Source organism: Heloderma suspectum, chromosome 1 (genome assembly GCF_057233095.1).
Source record: "Heloderma suspectum isolate Gila_16-S chromosome 1, 16-S_ref, whole genome shotgun sequence".
In the NCBI taxonomy this organism is placed as follows: domain Eukaryota; kingdom Metazoa; phylum Chordata; class Lepidosauria; order Squamata; family Helodermatidae; genus Heloderma; species Heloderma suspectum.
In genome coordinates this window covers 103,327,200-103,344,832 of record NC_139458.1, presented here as the reverse complement: position 1 = coordinate 103,344,832, position 17,633 = coordinate 103,327,200, and the positions used below count along the sequence as shown (strand labels likewise).

Sequence of the window (17,633 nt, the reverse complement as noted above, 5' to 3'; positions counted from 1 at the left end):
AAGGGGCCTACAAGGCCATCGAGTCCAGCCCCCATGTTATGTTAATAAAGTTATTTTGTAGTATTTCACCATGTTGTCACTGCACACTCTAGGATCAAAATAGGATGGATCTTTAGGCAAATGTTGAGTTAGAGAAGTTAACACAGATACCAATCCAAAGTTTGTTCTACACGGTCTTCTCTTGCAAACCATATTCTATTTACTAGGGTTGTGCAGAGACCCCCTCCCCCCGATCTGACTTGATGGCTTTGGAGGCAGGCCCGGTTCAGCTCGGGCTGGTTCAGCGCCCCCAATCGGACTCAGCCCCGAACCCGAGGCGGGATTTGGATGTCTGAATCCCGCTCCCCCCCATGCCCCCGTGCAAATCTCCGGCTCCTTACCTTGCTGCTGCCTCCTCCTCCTCTGTCATTGCCTCCTCTCTCGCCGCCACCTTCTCCTCCTCTGCTGCTGCCACCACTTTCTCTTTTGCCACTGCCTCTTCCACCATTGCTGCCGCCTCCACCATCATGGCCTCCGCCAGCTCCTGAGGCCTGGATGCGCACCAGCTCTTATTGCAGGGAGTCACCATTTTTAAAAATTGTGGCTCCCTTCAATAAGAGCCAGCGCACGTCCTGGCCTCAGGAGCTGGCGGAGGCCATGCCAGCAGCAGCAATGGAAGTGAAGGCAGCGGTAGAGGCGGCAGCGGCAGTGATGGAGCCAGTGGTGGCGACAGCGATGACGGCAGTGGCGGCAGCAGCAGTGGTGATGGGCGGCTCTCAGGTAAGGACCTGGAGGCACTGGCATGGCTAGGCCGGAGGTGCCAAAGCTCCAAGGTGCACCGAGGTGCTTCAGAAAGTCCCCAGCCTGCTCCAGGTTGCTTTGTGCCCCCTCCGTTTTGCCTCAGAAGGGGCTCAAAGTGAGCTGAAGCAGCCCTCTTTAACTTGGGCCTCAGGCCGAAGCAGTGCACAGCCCTACTATTTACTCCAGAAAAAGCCTACTAAGATCAATGAGGATGCTCCACAGAAGGTGTACTGTGGCTCTAATAGCTAATTTATAACAATAAATCACTACAGTACGTATACATGGGAGAGAATACATTTGAAACAGAACTCATCATATTTGAATGCAGCAGCTCAAACAAAATTTTGGGGAAACAAAACCTGAATCTATGTAGGAACACACATCCTGAAATTTAAATTAGTCCAGACAAAAGGTATGTTTTCCATTTGAAAGCGCCAAAGAAACCGTCTTGTGACAGTTGTGCTGTATTATGTGTGTGGCAGGATGCAGGCTTAGCGTAAACAGTGCATGCAGCAGTCTGGAAGAGAAGGGGTTGGGGAAAGACAGATACAGGTGCCATGCGCATGTGACATAGAAAAGGGTGCTGTACTGTTGGCCCAGTGGGGAGACATGCAGCCAGCATTCATGCAGGCATGAGAGGGAGGTCGCTATGAGGGACAGAGAGAAAGGGTGTGTAGTTGCACATGTTTGGCACGCAGAAGAAGAGAAAAGGCAGGCAGAGCTGCATAGGGATGGGCAAATTTATTTATTTATTTATTATTAAATTTATTAATCGCCCATCTGGCTGGTCACCCACCCACTCTGGGCGATGTACAACATACAATAAAAACAGTTTAAAACAATAAAATTCTACAATAAAAACATTTTCTAAAATACCCTAACCCACCCCAAATGCCTGCCTGAACAACAACGTTTTTAATGCACGACGGAAGCTCATTAAAGAGGGGGCATGACGGAGTTCCCTAGGGAGGGAGTTCCACAGAGTGGGGGCCACCACAGTGAAGGCCCTCTCCCTCGTCCCCACAGGTCTAGCTGTCCTGGCTGATGGGATAGAGAGAAGGCCATCTGAGGCTGATCTTGTTAAGTGGGATGGGACTTACCTTTCACGAATGTCCCTCCCGGCGGCGGGCCTCGGCGGTGGTTCGGCAGGTCTTCGTCGGGGCGGGGGCGGCAGCCGGTCTTTCGACCGGCTGCTGCCGCCGCCATTACAAGCAAAGTAAAAAAAACAAACGCCCCTGTGATAGGCTACATAACGATTAACGTAGCCTATCACGGCTAGATTTGCAAAGTCAGCCGTAATAGGCTACGTTAATTGTCACATAGCCTATCATGGATGACTTAAAAAAAAAAAAAAAGCGCGTACGGCTAATGGCGGCCCCCATGGGGAGCCGCCATTCGCGTTCCATATTTGGTCCCTGTAGTGTACGTAAAGATTTACGTAGACTACAGCGAAAATAAGGGCAACGCAAATAGCGTTGCCCTTATTTTCGCCGTAGTCTACGTAAATCTTTACGTAGACTACAGGGACCAAATAAGGAACGCGAATGGCGGCTCCCTATGGGGGCCGCCATTTGCGTACATGCTTTTTTTTTTTCAAAGTCACCCATGATAGGCTACGTGATGATTAACGTAGCCTATCACAGCTGACTTTGCAGATCTAGCCGTGATAGGCTACGTTAATCGTTACGTAGCCTATCACAGGGGCGTTTTTTTTTTTCTTTTGAAGTTTGCAGCCGGGGAGACGGGGCGCTTCTCCCCGGCCTGAATTTTGGCCGGGCAAGGAGGGAAGCCTCCCCCCCGGCCTGAACTTCGGGGGGAGCAGCGAAGCGCCTCCCCCCCACCGTGAAGCAAGCTGCGAGACCAGGTAAGTGACTTTCGTGCACCCCTACAGCCAGAGTCCATATGTGCAGGAGTGATGGGCAGCAACATGAGACAGAGAAAGGAAGAGACGGGAGAGAAGGTGAGGGAAGAGAAAGTCCTAACAGAGAGAAAATGCTTGGAGGAGGGGTGCATGTCGGAGAAGAGACACAGGGCACAGAGAGGTAGAGGTTCACCCCCATTATCCTAGGACCTGTAGGGAAGGTTGTAAATCTGATGATTCTGAATGTGAGAAATCTGTGTAATTACATTTGTGCGGTTCTTTGTGTAGCCTCATCACTCAGCCTATCTCAGTAGCATTTTTTAAAAATGTCCCTCTCTTTCCAGTGAAGATTCCTTTTAATCTCAGTGACAGCTTTAGAGATCAATCTTCCCTTCAGCACTGGAGCAATTGAACTTGACGCATGCACACAGAGAGTAATCCTTCTGAAGCCTTTTAATACATGATCAATCTATATGCTTTTCAGAGGTTTTATTATGCCATCTTTCACAAGCTGACAACAGCATGTCCTCCAGTGGATCAAAGCCACAGTCTGCAGAGGGAAGCAGTTCCTCTAGCACTAGAGTTATTCACCCAGTCACTCACGTTTCTGAAGGGCTTACTCCCTGAATTAGGCTTCAGACATGTATAGAGATGCATGTCCTGAGCAAGCGTGATAGTATATATATATATATATATATATATAGAGAGAGAGAGAGAGAGAGAGAAAGAGAGAGAGAGAGAGAAACAGGGGGAAAAAAAACTACTTACCCCATATGGCCATAAAAATGGCAAAGAAGACAGTCCCTCCATTATCAAACAAGTGTGTAACCTTAGAAGGAAATAAAAAAGGATCATTGAAATAATGGAAATTATTAAAAGATTAAATCACCTTTATTTTAGTATGCTTTTAATTAAAGAATGCCAAAATACTGAAACTGGTACCAAACTATCATACCCAGATTTAGGAATAAGGAAGTGGTTGAACTGCACTAGGTTTAAACAAGGGCCACAACTTTATTAGCAATATTAAAGCATCTGCAATGGAATAAGCACATTAAATTTTGATTAAATTTCCCACAATGCGGGCAGCCCATTTGTCTTAGGCTACAGAGGCTAATTCACTGCTCCGCTCAATTCACTGAAAAGCTCCTCTCTGGCTCCAAGTCCAAGAGCAATTGTAATAATTTCTCCCAACTCCTCACTACCACATATGCTGTGATGTGATGAGAGATCTTCAAATCACCACCAACTGGTCCTGTTAGCCTTGGGTGGGCAAGGCAGGCACAGCCCTATGTGGTCTCTTTTGCTCACTTCCATGACCCCTATCTACTAGGTGTGAGAGTTTGGTCTAGAGAAGCTTCTTCACCCTCGAATTCATGCCTCAGGACACGCACCAAGCTTCCCAGTCCCTGCTACCTGCATTGTTCCTGCCTGTTGGGACCAGAACATGGGCCTGTTTATCACACTTGTACCACTAGGGGAAGTCACTTCACTGACCTGCCAGTGCAGTAAAGTGTGCATGGTCCTACAGATTTTTTGCACACTGCTAGAGACTGTGGCATAAGCTGAAAGTAGTTTCAGCAAGCTAGCACTGATCAAAACTTGCAGGTGTATTAATATGGGGCAAGACTTGTTATGCCACTGTGTCTATGAAGTGTGAGCCTGCAAGAGAAACTGAGTTGGGAGGAGATAATTCATGATTTTGCAGTGGAAAAGGACAGAAAAATAAAGATTTAAAGTGAATTGGTTTATGTATAAAGTATTGATAAGTTGTGTTAGTTCATTAGAAAAAAAAATCAAGACATTGACAGGATATACATTCATTAGGACAAACCAAAATATTACAAAATTGTCAGCAAGTTGTGTAGGACTCTTCTTTGCGCTGGATGTTATATTAAACAAATATAGCAAAAGAGAGGGGGTGTGGGGGGCATGATGTAATTTCAGAAACATAGAAAATACAATTTCAAATTTAAAATAAGAGTTTTTATTTCTTAACTCTTGTGATGGTATGTATGAGATGGAGTTGTGGTGTGTTTGTGGGAAGGGGGCATGTTATGAAATTGTACCAGGCCTCCCAAAATGATTCTTGGGCACTGAATACATACATCTACACAATTATGTCTGCATTCATCATAACATACTGTGCCTGGATGTCTCTTGGTATGTACCAGTGTAGGCACTCAGGCAGCTGTATCAAACCTCTTTCAGCCTGAGGGCCAGATTCAATTTTGGAGGAACCACATTCCAGTAGTGAACAGATTCAAAGTCCAAAGGGGGCAGGGCCAAAAAATACAGGCATATTTTAGCTTCAAGCTCTTACTGTCAGAAACTAAGCCTTAGAAGAGGCATTTTGACCTTTTAAAATGGGAGAAAAACTGCACAAAAGCAAGGGAACCACCAAACAATCAGTGGTTAGGGGAAAGGGGGTGTTGGCCATCTGGGGAACTCTGGAGGGTCAGATTTGGGCTCCAGGAGAACCAAATTTGCCCCTCCCTGGGCCTGAGGTTCAACACCCCTGTACTAAGGTGTAAACAACATAAGGTATGGGAATGACAACAAATTTCTCCTAGAAAAAGCTTGTCATGTCTTTTCACATGGCAGAAATCCAGCAGTTTGGGGATCAGTGGGAAAGCTTTGCAGACCAGAGACAGCCTGCAAGTCAACCTTGCACTACCTCTATATAAACTGGAAATTTATGTTCCTTCACTGATTCTACTGTATGCCTTTGGCTTGGTAGTCATGTTGGGCACAGTTGGCTACAGAATCAGACTCAAAGAGTGCTTATCAATGGGATCTTCTCAAAATGGGGAGAGGTAACGAGTGGGGTACCGCAGGGCTCAGTCCTGGGCCCAGCGCTCTTCAACATTTTTATTAATGACTTGGAGGAGGAGCTGCAGGGAATGCTGATCACATTTGCAGATGACACAAAATTGGGCGGGATAGCTAACACCCTGGAAGACAGAAACAAAATTCAAAGTGATCTTGATAGGCTGGAACCCTGGGCAGAAAACAACAGAATGACATTTAATAGGGATAAATGCCAAGTTCTGCACCTAGGAAAAAGAAACCAAATACACAGTTACAAGATGGGCGATACTTGACTGAACAATACTGCAAGCGAGAAGGATCTTGGAACTGTCATAGATCACAAGCTGAATATGAGCCAACAATGTGATGTGGCTGCAAAAAAGGCAAATGCTCTTTTGGGCTGCATTAATAGAAGCATTGCAATGAATATGAACTTGAGCACACTCCGGGAGAGAGCTCAGGACAAGAAGGCCTGGCATGCTATGGTCCATGGGGTCATGAAGAGTCGGACACGACTGAACAACTGAACAACAACAACAAATAGAAGCATAGCTTCCAAATCACATGAAGTACTAGTTCCCCTCTACTCAGCACTGGTTAGGCCTCATCTGGAGTACTGTGTCCAGTTCTGGGCACCACACTTTAAGAAGGATGCAGACAAGCTGGAGAGGGTTCAGAGGAGGGCAACAAAGATGATCAGGGGACTGGAAACAAAGCCCTATGAAGAGAGACTGAAAGAACTGGGCATGTTTAGCCTTGAGAAGAGATGACTGAGGGTGGATATGATAGCGCTCTTCAAGTACTTGAAAGGTTGTCACAGAGAGGAAGGCCAGGATCTCTTCTCAATCATTCCAGAGTGCAGGACATGGAATAATGGGCTCCAGTTACAAGAAGCCAGATTCCGGCTGAACATCCTGACTGTTAGAGCAATACGACAATGGAACCAATGACCTAGGGAGGTGGTGGGCTCTCCCACACCATAGGCATTCAAGACGAGGCTGGACAGCCATCTGTCAGGGATGCTCTGACTTGGATTCCTGCATTGAGCAGGGGGTTGGACTCGATGGTCTTATAGACCCTTTCCAACCCTACTATTCTATGATTCTATGTCTCAAATGCCTCTTTTTTTTCAGAGGCTATGTATGTTACTACCAGATGCTAGGGACAGACAACATGCTTATGAGCTTTCTAGAGGCATTTGGCTGTACAGGTTGGAGACAGAACCTCTTTTCAGATGTTCCCTCCACATGTTTAGTGAATGCATGGAGGGGAGAAGTAAGACTGCAACCACCGGTCCATCCCTCAGCTGCAGCATGCTCCCCTCCTTGGGTCCTGCCCCTGTCCTCCATTTGGCAGAAGCTCTGAAAGGGACATCTACACCTCCACAGCTGTATGCACCTAGGCAAGCCATGTGATCTGGAAACCTGTGTGATAGAGGAGCCAGATCACATGGAGTGCCTTGCAGACTTTCTGCCAAACATGTAGAGTCAGTGAGCAGGGTCAGAAGGGTATGTTGACACCATGGACAGGGCTAGGGAAGTACAGATTTTGTAAAATCTGTTCCATCTGCGTTTGGCAGATTGTCAGGTGCCTTTTGTCCTGTTGTCCGCTCATTGACAGAACCAGATTTTTTCCAATTTCCCAAATTTGTGCTAATTTGCATTTATTTTGGGGGGTGACCCCCCCAAATGCACAAATCCCCCCTCAAATGTGCAACTACTCCCCAAATGTGCATTTTCATGCTTTAGCTTATGGGGGAAATGTGCATTTTAGACTGGTGTTTTTTTATTTTACATATTTTTCTATAACTAAAGGTTTTCCAAAAATTCTGGAAAGTAAAAAATAAATAAAAATACGGCCACACGTCCGTAGAATCCATGCAATTCAGGAAAATCCAGTCTGCTGCAAAATCCAAGGGTCAGATTCTTAGAACTCCAAACTCATCTGATTCTGTTACAGATTTCTCTGACATCCCTAGGCAAGGCTCCACAGTTGTGGTTCCCGTTTCCATACATTACTCTGCTACTGAAAAGGGCTAGAATGTTAGTCTGATTTTAAGAAGGCAATACTGATCTCCTTAAATAGAAAGCATGCAGAGGGGCTGTAGGCAGGTTTACTGGAACAAGAACTCTTTTGTTTACTCCAACACTGCAATTAATTTAATTTTCCATTTAATTACAGTTTATTTGGTCACCATTTAGGCACAGTCTAACACACTTTTATGGATGTAGGTGTTCTTCATTGCCAAGGTTTAACTACTGAGCTGCATGTGATTCCTAAGTCTAAGGGCTTGCAGCGAAACTGTGAATGCACTTGAAACATAAGGAGCGTGTCACTTTGAAGGTGATGGGTTCCTGGGGCAACAAGGGTGCTGAAAAGGATGAATGGCTTGCTGCGTGATGCTTTCATACCACATACAAGTTGACATGCTTAATTATCTGCCTTAAGTCTTTGTCATTTAGACAGCCCCCGTCAGTTATAACAAACTTTGGCAATTTTAACAAATAATAATTTTTAATAGGAGTGCCATTATTCTTTTTTTATAAAGGGGATTGTGGGGTATGTGAAGATCCTCTCTGTCACTTCAAAAGACTTGCCTGTTCATGCTGGCCAGGCCAAGAGGGGTGTGTGTGTGTGTGGATTTGCTCCCCCCCCACACACAGAATTGTTGTTTGTGAAATTCCCCTGCCATTGGTTCCAATTGTGTGGAGATTAAATTACACCAGCTGCAACAATAAAGTGGGCTTTGGGTGTGTATCTGAACTGTACACTTGAAAAGCCCTGAGATGATTTCTGAGTGTTTAATATGAATATGTATTTCTCTGAGCAGACATTTCCTGCTTCAAGGTTTCTCTCTCGCTGCAGGACGGAAGTATTCTCTTGTAGAGTGGGAAGATAGGAAGCAAGGCTATTTTTAGGACTGGCATTTGCCCATCCCTGCACCACCTATGGTCTGGCAAAAGACCGAGCTATTAAGAGGCAATCTTCATTTTTATTTTTAGATTCTATCAAAATGGCCTTGTCAGTGGAAGCCAACACTGTCCTTTGTGAAGGGATGAACATGAAAGCTGAAGGCAATTTGTTTTGTTCGTTACTGAAAAGTTCATCAAACATCATCATGTGCTAGGAGAGCCTTTTACTTAAATATCAACTGGAGTAGTTTGGACTTGACATTTGTGAAGCAAAGCACACCGACCACAGGAAACAAGTTACCTTTGCGTAGATGCAACTTTCATTGAGTTTTTGCAGTGTGCAATTCTTCTCACACATCGGGCACATGATGGTTTCATTTGCCTCACAGATTTCTTTGCTGCAGCAGGAAGTCAAGAAAGCAAACAGTGATTCAAAGCCTACATAATGTTTATGACATTCATGATTGTAGCAGACAGGCCACATGGCCTGTGATCTTTGTGGCATCATGTTTACACTTTCTATTCAGATTCAGAAAGGGAACTACATTTAGTTTACTGCAGGCACAATATGGAATGTGGAAATTTTATGATCATTTCAGCTGATAGTACAATTTTTGCTCTTAGCAAATATTTCTGGGTTGTTGCTGGGCTGTAAAAACTCTCACTGAAAGCCTACATCCCAAGAGAAGAAAGTTGATATAAAATCACAATATAGCTCAGCATTCCAAGGTTTGAATCCTCTGAATATCTGGGCTAGACAGGCACTGAAAGACTGTCATAGGAAATATGAAGGTGTACAGGTCATTTCAATAACTGTATTTATTTCTTCATTCATTTGGAAGAGTTCTGTCCAGCCTTTCAATCAAATGGTCTCCAAAGCGATTTACACAATACATTAAAACAATATGAAAAACTATCCAGTGCTCTTGTTGTTCTGGATGATGGCAGAGGGAAGAGTGTCTTTACAAAATGGCAAGAAAGAAGCTTACGTTGAATTTGGGCTTAAGTTGTCCATAACTTTATGGTTAATTACAGTTACATCGGTCAGCTGGGACCAGTTGTGGGATGAGGATCCCTCTCCCTCTTTCGCTCTCTCTCTCCTTGATTTTATCCAGCCACAATTGTCTCTTGTGTGCCATAGCTCAAACCTGACCTCTCTAACAATGGTAAAAATTGCCCTTATGGGTAGGTGAACAGCAGGTCCCAGTTTCAGCAGCCATCCAGCACTACTGGAAGGTCCCTATCCTTGCCATGCCAAACTGCAGCTGATTACAGGAGCCACCCCAGCTCTGGAGAGCTCCCCCTGTCCTAGAGCTAACAGCATTGGGACAGATTTCAGAACTCCCCACCACCACACACACACACAACCTATGGGCCTTACTGCCCCTTCACTTTAACTAGGAGGCATCATTCTGCCAGGAGGGAGGAAGTAAGCTCCCTGAGTCCCTGAAGCTTTTCATCCTCTGGCCAGTGGCTGGAGAGCTGGATCCTTTGGCTCTGCATGTAAACGCTATCCTGTAACATATGACTCATTCCAGGAGGGAAGAGTAGATGCATCAGCTAGGTATTTGCAATTGCCATGCTTTGGCCACAGCGTCTTGGAGCCAGGATAGCATTTGTATCTGCTTCAAACATTACATTTTTAATAAGGATGAGCTTTAAAAGGTGCTCATTAAAAATGTGTCACGTGAAGTAGGCAATAGCTCTTGCAGTGCACGGAGCTCTAAACTAGGAAGGCCAAATCTGTCGACTCTGCTCAGTTTCTCGTTTTCCCTACATTATATTTGTTCCATCCTGTTTCAGTATCAGTTTATGAATTTGCTTTCTAAAGTCCACACGAAAATTGTATGTCGTTTCATGCACATTTTTATAAGTTCAGGCATTTTTGTACACACTTTTCCAAACATATACATTTTTGTGCTCACTTTTTGAAATATACACATTTTGCAAGCATCCCCCCTAATAAAATGCTGTTTGGGGCATACTTTCTTCAAAAGACATTCATTTATACACATTTTGTGCACCGTTGTCCTTATTGTAACATTTGTGTGTGCATTTTCCCCTATTAAAACACTGTTGCAGGGCTTGAGTCCTGAGGGAAATGCTTCTCTTTCTTCATCTTCAGGGAACTTTACCTTAGCTTTTTAGCCATGAGGGAGTGAATTTCTGTCTAGAGGCCTACCTGTAGGCATGAATGTTGTAGTACAAAGAAAAATGTGAATGCTTCAAGTTAGAAAATGTCTTAGAATCTCCCAACATCTATTTCTAAGGAAAATGAAAGAAGAAATTAATCTATGCAAGTATATTGTACTTCAATTACTGTAGACTGCCTAATTTCTCCAAAATTTTGGCAAGGTAGTTTTTCAAAAAAGTAAGTGGGGCAAAGACACTCCCCAATAAGTAGCATATATTTAGGGTTACTGTTCCTTGAGTTATAGGTCAAATATGAATTATATGCATAAATATTTATCACATTTTTATTCATGATTAGGATTTTATCTACTTCTTTTTATTTGCTGAATTGTTTTCAATCATTCATGGTGGAATTATGACTTGTTGTGAATGTAATCACAATGCTGCATCCACAGCTGTGTGACTGCAAGTTTGTTTATGCAAAGGGGCTTTCTCATCCCCTCCTTCCACTGCACCCCACCTCCACAAAGTTCCTCTTGGAGGTCCGGAGACTCCCAGGAAAGTCCCAGGATATGGCACAGCAGAGGTGAGGTGGGGTTGGTGTGCAGTGGGTGGGACGCATTGCCTAGAATTGAATGGAGGAAGCTTACGTAAGTGGGATGTTGCTTATGTAAGCTGCGTGACCTGTACCTGTTTTTGGGTGATTTCCCCTTCCCATTGGAGCTCTCTGAATCCCATCCCCGGTCTTTCCCAAAGGGTCCACCAAACTCAGAAGGGGCTTTTTGGAGAGCAGTGAAAAAGTGGGGCTGGTAAAGCCCCTTTGCATGAGAGGATTTCTACTTGATAGTACTCGCACAAGGTTTCCTGCTGCCTGAGGCAGGATGTGCCAACACTTCCCCCATTGCTGCCCCCATCACCCCCCATTCCACCCCCATCTCCCCCCATTCCACCCCCATCTCCACCCCATGTCCCACCCACCCCGTCCCACCTCTTACTCCATTGTTGTTGCTTGTGCTCTCAGGAGAGCTGTGTCAGCCACTCTGGCTGGCACAGCTCTTTAGAGAGCCAGTCATGGCCAGGCCAAAATGCCTGGCTCTGAGCAGGTCCTTCTTCAGAGCCAGTCATGCAGAGAGGTGTGTTCCAGTAGATTGGATGTACCATGCTATAGGCATTCTCCCGGGAACACATCTGGCACAATGCCTTGCTCAAAGGAAGGCATTTGGCCTGGCTGGCTCCTGAGGAGCTGCACTGGCCACTTCCATGGGCTGACAGAGAGCTTGGACACCCTCTGGCTTGCTTGGAGGTTCTCAGTGTGAGCCAGAGGGTGGGTGGCTGCTCTGAAGAGCCCTGCTGGTGTCTCCCTCACTGCAGCATTTGCTGCAGCAGCAGAGTGGGGCTGGAAGGGCTCTCCAGAGCTGCCATCTGCCTAGCAGAACTACAGTGAGTACTCCAGGTGGTTGGCACCTCTACACAGCAGCTCCAAATAGTGCTGTTGGTCCTGCTCTCCCAGTCCAGGAAATGCCACAGTGGGACAGCGGCTGGCGATGCTTACCTGTGAGTGGGGGGCACTCTTGGTGGGTGGGGGGAAGCATGTAATGTTTTGCTCCTCCCATGACGCCACCACCTGAGATGGGGGATTCACTCGGGCTGCTCAAGCAGTATTGGATACAACCCAAGAATAATTGAGTACCTTTTGATAATCAAGTACCAGATAGCAGTAGCAGCATTTGAAAGCTCACACTCTTGACAGAAAGCATTTTTACTATAGGACAGTGGAGAGTTTTCTAATCGGGTCATATTTCTACAATAGCATTTGCCTCCCACATCATTGGTGGGACAATATCTGCCATCTCTTACTACACATAATCTCCAAACTTATTTTAAAAATAACCTAAACGGAAATAAGGAAACATCCATCTCAATGGCAATAGTGCTTTTAAAACAAACAAACAAACAAACAAACAAACAAAAAACCTATGTACGTGTGACTGTGGGGTGATCTACACTTATGGTTTTTTTGCTTCCAATGAGGTTTCACTGCCTGTGTTTCACACTACGCAGTACCCGCCTCAAATTGGAACTGGAATTTCCCGCTTCCGTGCTCCTGCTTTCAGTACCCTGATATCCCAGTATTTCCCCTTAATGTGCTCTGATTTTACGCCTTCGCTACTGTATCTGGTCATAGTCCCCTCCCCTGCCTGTCCATATACGGTGGTGTTTGTATTTCCCTCCTGTCCAATCACAGCTCTCAACAGCCCCATGTCATCTTCCAGCTACTGATCACATAGCTTCCTCAGCACTCAGTGTTTCCTCAGCAACAAGCAAGGGGCTGGATGTGCGTGCCCTTGTCTGATCTCGGAAGCTATGCAGGGTCGGTCCCGGTCAGTAGTTAGATGGGGCACTGCCTGGGAATCAAGCTTCCTGCATTGAGCAGGGGGTTGTTCTATCCCTTCAAATGAGACTAAGTTTTACCCCCTTCTATCCCCCGCTTCGGCTTTTTTTATTTGTTTAATTAAGGCATTACCTTCGAAGAATCGTGGCTTCTCCGCAATGTTTTTTTCTTCTTCTTCTAATTCAGGCATGATCTTTGAAGATTTGAAGATGTGAAGCTTCACATCTTCGAATCTTCAAAGATCATGCCTGAATTAGAAAAAAAAAACCATTGCGGAGAAGCCACGATTCTTCGAAGATTATGCCTTAATTTTTTTTAAAAAAAGCAGAAGTGGGGGATAGAAGGGGTAAAACTTAGTCTCATTTCAAGTAGGGATGGCAGAGAATTCCGCCACGGATCATGTTTTTTTTTTTTTTTTTAAAGTCAGACATGATAGGCTACATAAACATTTACGTAGCCTATCATGTTTTTTTTTTTTTTTAAACTGGAAATGGCAGCGGCGGCAGCAGGTCAGAAGACCAGCCACCGCCGCCACCAAACTGCCGCTGGAGTCGCCGCTGGAGCCGCCGCTGCCGCCAGGAAGATCCGCCCAAGGTAAGTCTCATCCCGGGGGTGGGGTGGGGGGGGCAGGCCGTTCCGCCATTGATTTCAGGGGGCCGAATGTGCTGGCATTTGGCCTCCCCGAGATCCGTGGCGGAATTTTCGTACATCCCTATCTACTACAGCGGCGGCAGCAAGGGACAAGCTGGTCATTTTCCCCAAGGTCAGGAAAGCATGCAGAAAACGACAAGCCTCTCCTGAGCCACTGCCGCACAGTGGGCGTGGAATCAGCAGAAACAGGAAGAGTTTCTGATCCTCCAAGGAGAGCTGCCATCTTTAAGAGCAGGAAAATAGCACAGTGCTCAAGTGTGAACTGAGCTCATGCATTCGATGAAGCACCGCAATGGGGAAAATGGCTGAGTGTGGATAATCACATTTTAACGCGAGAGCATTTAACCCAACAGGACATGAATTCGTTGCGATGATGGGTGCAATGTAGTTCAGCCCCAAGGAAACTGAGTAGGCTATCTGCTTTCTCTTAATCCCACTCTCAGATTGGTAGCAGGATGTTTGTAGCATCAGTACTTGGAGATACACAACTAAGATCATCCCTGCTGATGCTGAGAAGGAAAGAAAATATGGCCTCTTCCTTAAGCATGTATTTTGTACCAGCTCTTGTCCTCTCATTACCCAGGGTAGATTTGACAGTTCTGCATCAAAACCATCAGTGCCAACTCCAGGTTTCTGAGGGCTCTTGGGTGAGTCTACCTTCTCACCACTATTATCACCAGCTGCTATTGCTCCTCATCCTCTTTCTCATCATTGCTACCACTTGCTTGCTTGACAGGCAAAGAGCCAGTGAGGAAGTAGGCAGTGGTGTCTACTGGTCCTCCTTATCACCACCACCACTGTTTGGGCCTGATTGAGAGGCAGGTGAGCCTTCAGACAGTGAAGAGGAGCAGCAGCTCCAGGGGGCTTTTGTCAGTGGGCCCCTGCTGGGGCATGAGCCCTTGGCAAGTGCCTGATCATGCCTTCCCTTGACATCATGCCTTCCCTTGACAACCTTGGAATCCATGCTTCACATGGAACACAAAAATGGTTAAATTTAGCTTGGAGACAAATTAAATTTAACAGTTGCCATGACCTGTACTGCTATGGAGTGGTTTGCCACTAAATATCAGTGGAAACTGGTGATGGGGGGCAGTTCTGTGTGCCTCATAGACTGTGCCCCACGCTGGAGGCCCAGGGGGCAAAAGTTATGTTCTGCCAAACCTCCAGAAGCTGCCCACTCCTAACATAGTGGATTTCAGAAGTTGAGAAAGATCATTTAAATATTCTTCTCCTCTACATACTGGGGTAGACTGAATCTGCTTTTTCGGTTGTACATGCACATCTCCTTAAGTGCAAGGATGTCCCTGCTTTCTTCCATGACCGACTGGCATTAGGAGAGAGAGCCCCACATGATATACATGACAAATTAATTTCCATATTAATGTATTAGAAGCTCAAACATGGACAGAGACTTGGATTGTACCTGCACAATATGCACGCTTTTGTTATTGCCTGGCAGATATAGAACACATCTCAGTAAAGGCTTTGTATTTCCTTTTTAAGCAACCATCACCTTGTGTTAAAACGTGATCATCTTAGATTTAATTTTGACATGAAGCAAACACACCCATCCATATTTATTGCACAAATCTACTACAGCACTTGCCAGTTTGATCTCTAAGGGCGCAATCCTATGCATGTTTAGACAGAAAAAGTCCTACAATTCCCAGAATGCTGGGAGTTGTAGGACATTTTTCTGTCTAAACATGCATAGGATTGCACCCTTACAGATTAATCTACTGGTATATTGGGCTAGGAGTGAAATCCAAGGTCATTACCCATAACTCGAAGAGTTAAAAAATTAGAAAGCTAAGATCTAAACTTCAGAATTTGCTGAAGTCATGTTTGGCTGTGACTATTAACTGCAGCTGAATCACTATTATTCTTTATGGAAAGTAAGTTATATTATTATGCAGACAATTTTTAAAAGTCAAATTCATCATAAACCACTAGAGGGAAGACTCACTTTACCTAAGTCACAGACTGTTATATAACTGTAAGAATGCAATTACAGTGCTGCACAAATTGTATTTTTTTAACACAACCAGCATTACTGACTGAGAACAGACAGCTTCAGTGTGTGGCCAGAATGAAGCAGAGTCAGCAGTGCAAGATGTTATCTGTAAAGAAGAGTGATGCTGGTAGTTACATCTTCTGCCTGCCCGGTAATCACCTCTGCTTGAAAATGAAAATTTGTCCCCTAATCAAGTTTGTATGAAGTCTTCTTGCATCTATCCAGTGTTTTGTACATGCCCAGAGACACAATTTGGGTTGGATCCAGGATCTGCCTTCTGCAAGGGAAAGGGATACGTTCGCAGAAGGTTCCTCCATCAAATTTGGGGGGATCACCCCCCCCCCCCACACACAGCTCATCCCATTAAGCAGCATCTCCTGACTGTGGGGCAAGACCATAGAGCCTGCTTTGCATGCAAAAGGTCCTAGGTTTGGTCTCCTGCATCTCCATGTAGGGCTGGAAGAAGTCCTGCCTGAAACCCTGGAGAGCTGCTGCCATTCAGTGTCGACAATACTTCACTACTATAAGGTATAGTCCAAATAGTAGAAGACTCAGTATAAGGCAGCTTCCTATGTTCCTATGGCTTTCTGTGTTCAGGGCACTGGAGGGGCTGCCATGGGAAGGAGGGGGTGGGGAAGTCCACTTCTGTCTGTGCAGTTGATCCAGTGTGAATCTGGATCCAACCCTTTAAAATTACTTCATATGTCTCAAGGCTGGCCTCTTATACTTAAAATAGATTCCTCATAAGCTAAGCTCTGGTGAGGTCTGGTTCAAATTCAGCTGTGCACCAATGCTAGCAAATACTATGCTTTGTGGGCAAATACATGAAAGTATAATCCACACATTTTTCATTTTACAGTTATGAGCATTAGTGGTTTCAGAATCCAGTAGCTTTATCATCAGATGGCTTTATATTGCCCCCATGAAATTAATAGCTTGGTCTGGAGGGAATGCTACTTTGTCAAACTGACATGATGTCTTGTTGCATAATGAACATCCAGGATGATCATTGTATTCTTTGTCTCGAAGGTTGATGAAGGAGAAAGCAGTGGCATCAACAGACGTTGAAGCTGCACAGTGCAATTGCTGCAGAATACAGTATCAATTAATACATTAGGAGTAATAACCACCTATTTCTGGCATCATTCTTCTAATTATTTAGAGGCTTTTATTGATATTATTAAGACGATCCTCGAATCGTACAATGTAAAGAAAGGCAGAAACGCTTACACATTTGCTTATATCCATATAAAGTTTACAAGGTTTTTGCTTTGCTTTGCTTGGACATAAAAGCTATCACTGAACTGAAATGGATTTTTTTTAATATTGTTGTGTTCAGCTGGGCAAGTGTAGTACAGAACAGGCAGCATGCAAAGGTAATGCAAGGCGACACTGACATGGGGCATTTCCAGCTTCAGTCCAATAAAATGTAACCCTCTTGCCTGCAAGAAGAGATCCTGTGGACCCCATATTCAAATAAACATGGTACAGTTCGAATTAGACATCTCAAGCATGAGATAGGTGGTAGGTTTATATGCTTGAGACTCTTACTAGGATGAGATTTCTACCCATAATATTGCTATGAGCCTGCCATCTAATTACTGGGAATAGGGCTATCACTGTAGGAAGCAGTGCTGGATCACAGTTGCAGGGTCTGGAAGGGGAAAGGCTTAATGGGCCAGAAGGACTACTTGAAGTTGGTCAAAGCTCCGGCCATGTCTGGCTATACCTTCTGCTTTGTTGGGGAGATTGCTAGCTAAATGGCCAGTAGACTCTGTAAGGTCTGTCCTGGACTGATCTGCTTTGAATGGGGGCATACCATTCTTCCCCCACCCCTAGTTAAGGATGACATAATCTATGTTTCCATGTGGGTACAGCAGCCTTCCCCAACCTAGTACCTTCCAGATGTTTTGAACTACAACTCCCATCATCACCATTGGCTGCGGTGCCTGGGGATGATGGGAGTTGTAGTTCAAAGCTTATGGAGGGCACCATGTGGGGTGGGGGGAGGCTGGTGCAAAGAAACAAAGACATTGCAATTTGAGCAAGAAGGAGGTATAGAGAGCTGAGTTGATTTTT

The 17,633-nt window shown here is 45.1% G+C and overlaps 1 protein-coding gene across 1 annotated transcript in view; it reads right to left on the bottom strand.

Moving 5' to 3' along the window:
* Positions 1–17,633, bottom strand: part of ANO3 (anoctamin 3) — a 405,787-nt gene that overhangs the window by 59,901 nt on the left and 328,253 nt on the right. Inside the window, exons 13-14 of the mRNA XM_084852445.1 lie at positions 8,666–8,762; positions 3,410–3,470 (exon numbers count right to left, since the gene is read on the bottom strand). Of these exons, the coding sequence (XP_084708571.1) occupies positions 3,410–3,470; positions 8,666–8,762 (158 nt within the window). The remainder of the gene's footprint in view (positions 1–3,409; positions 3,471–8,665; positions 8,763–17,633) is intronic.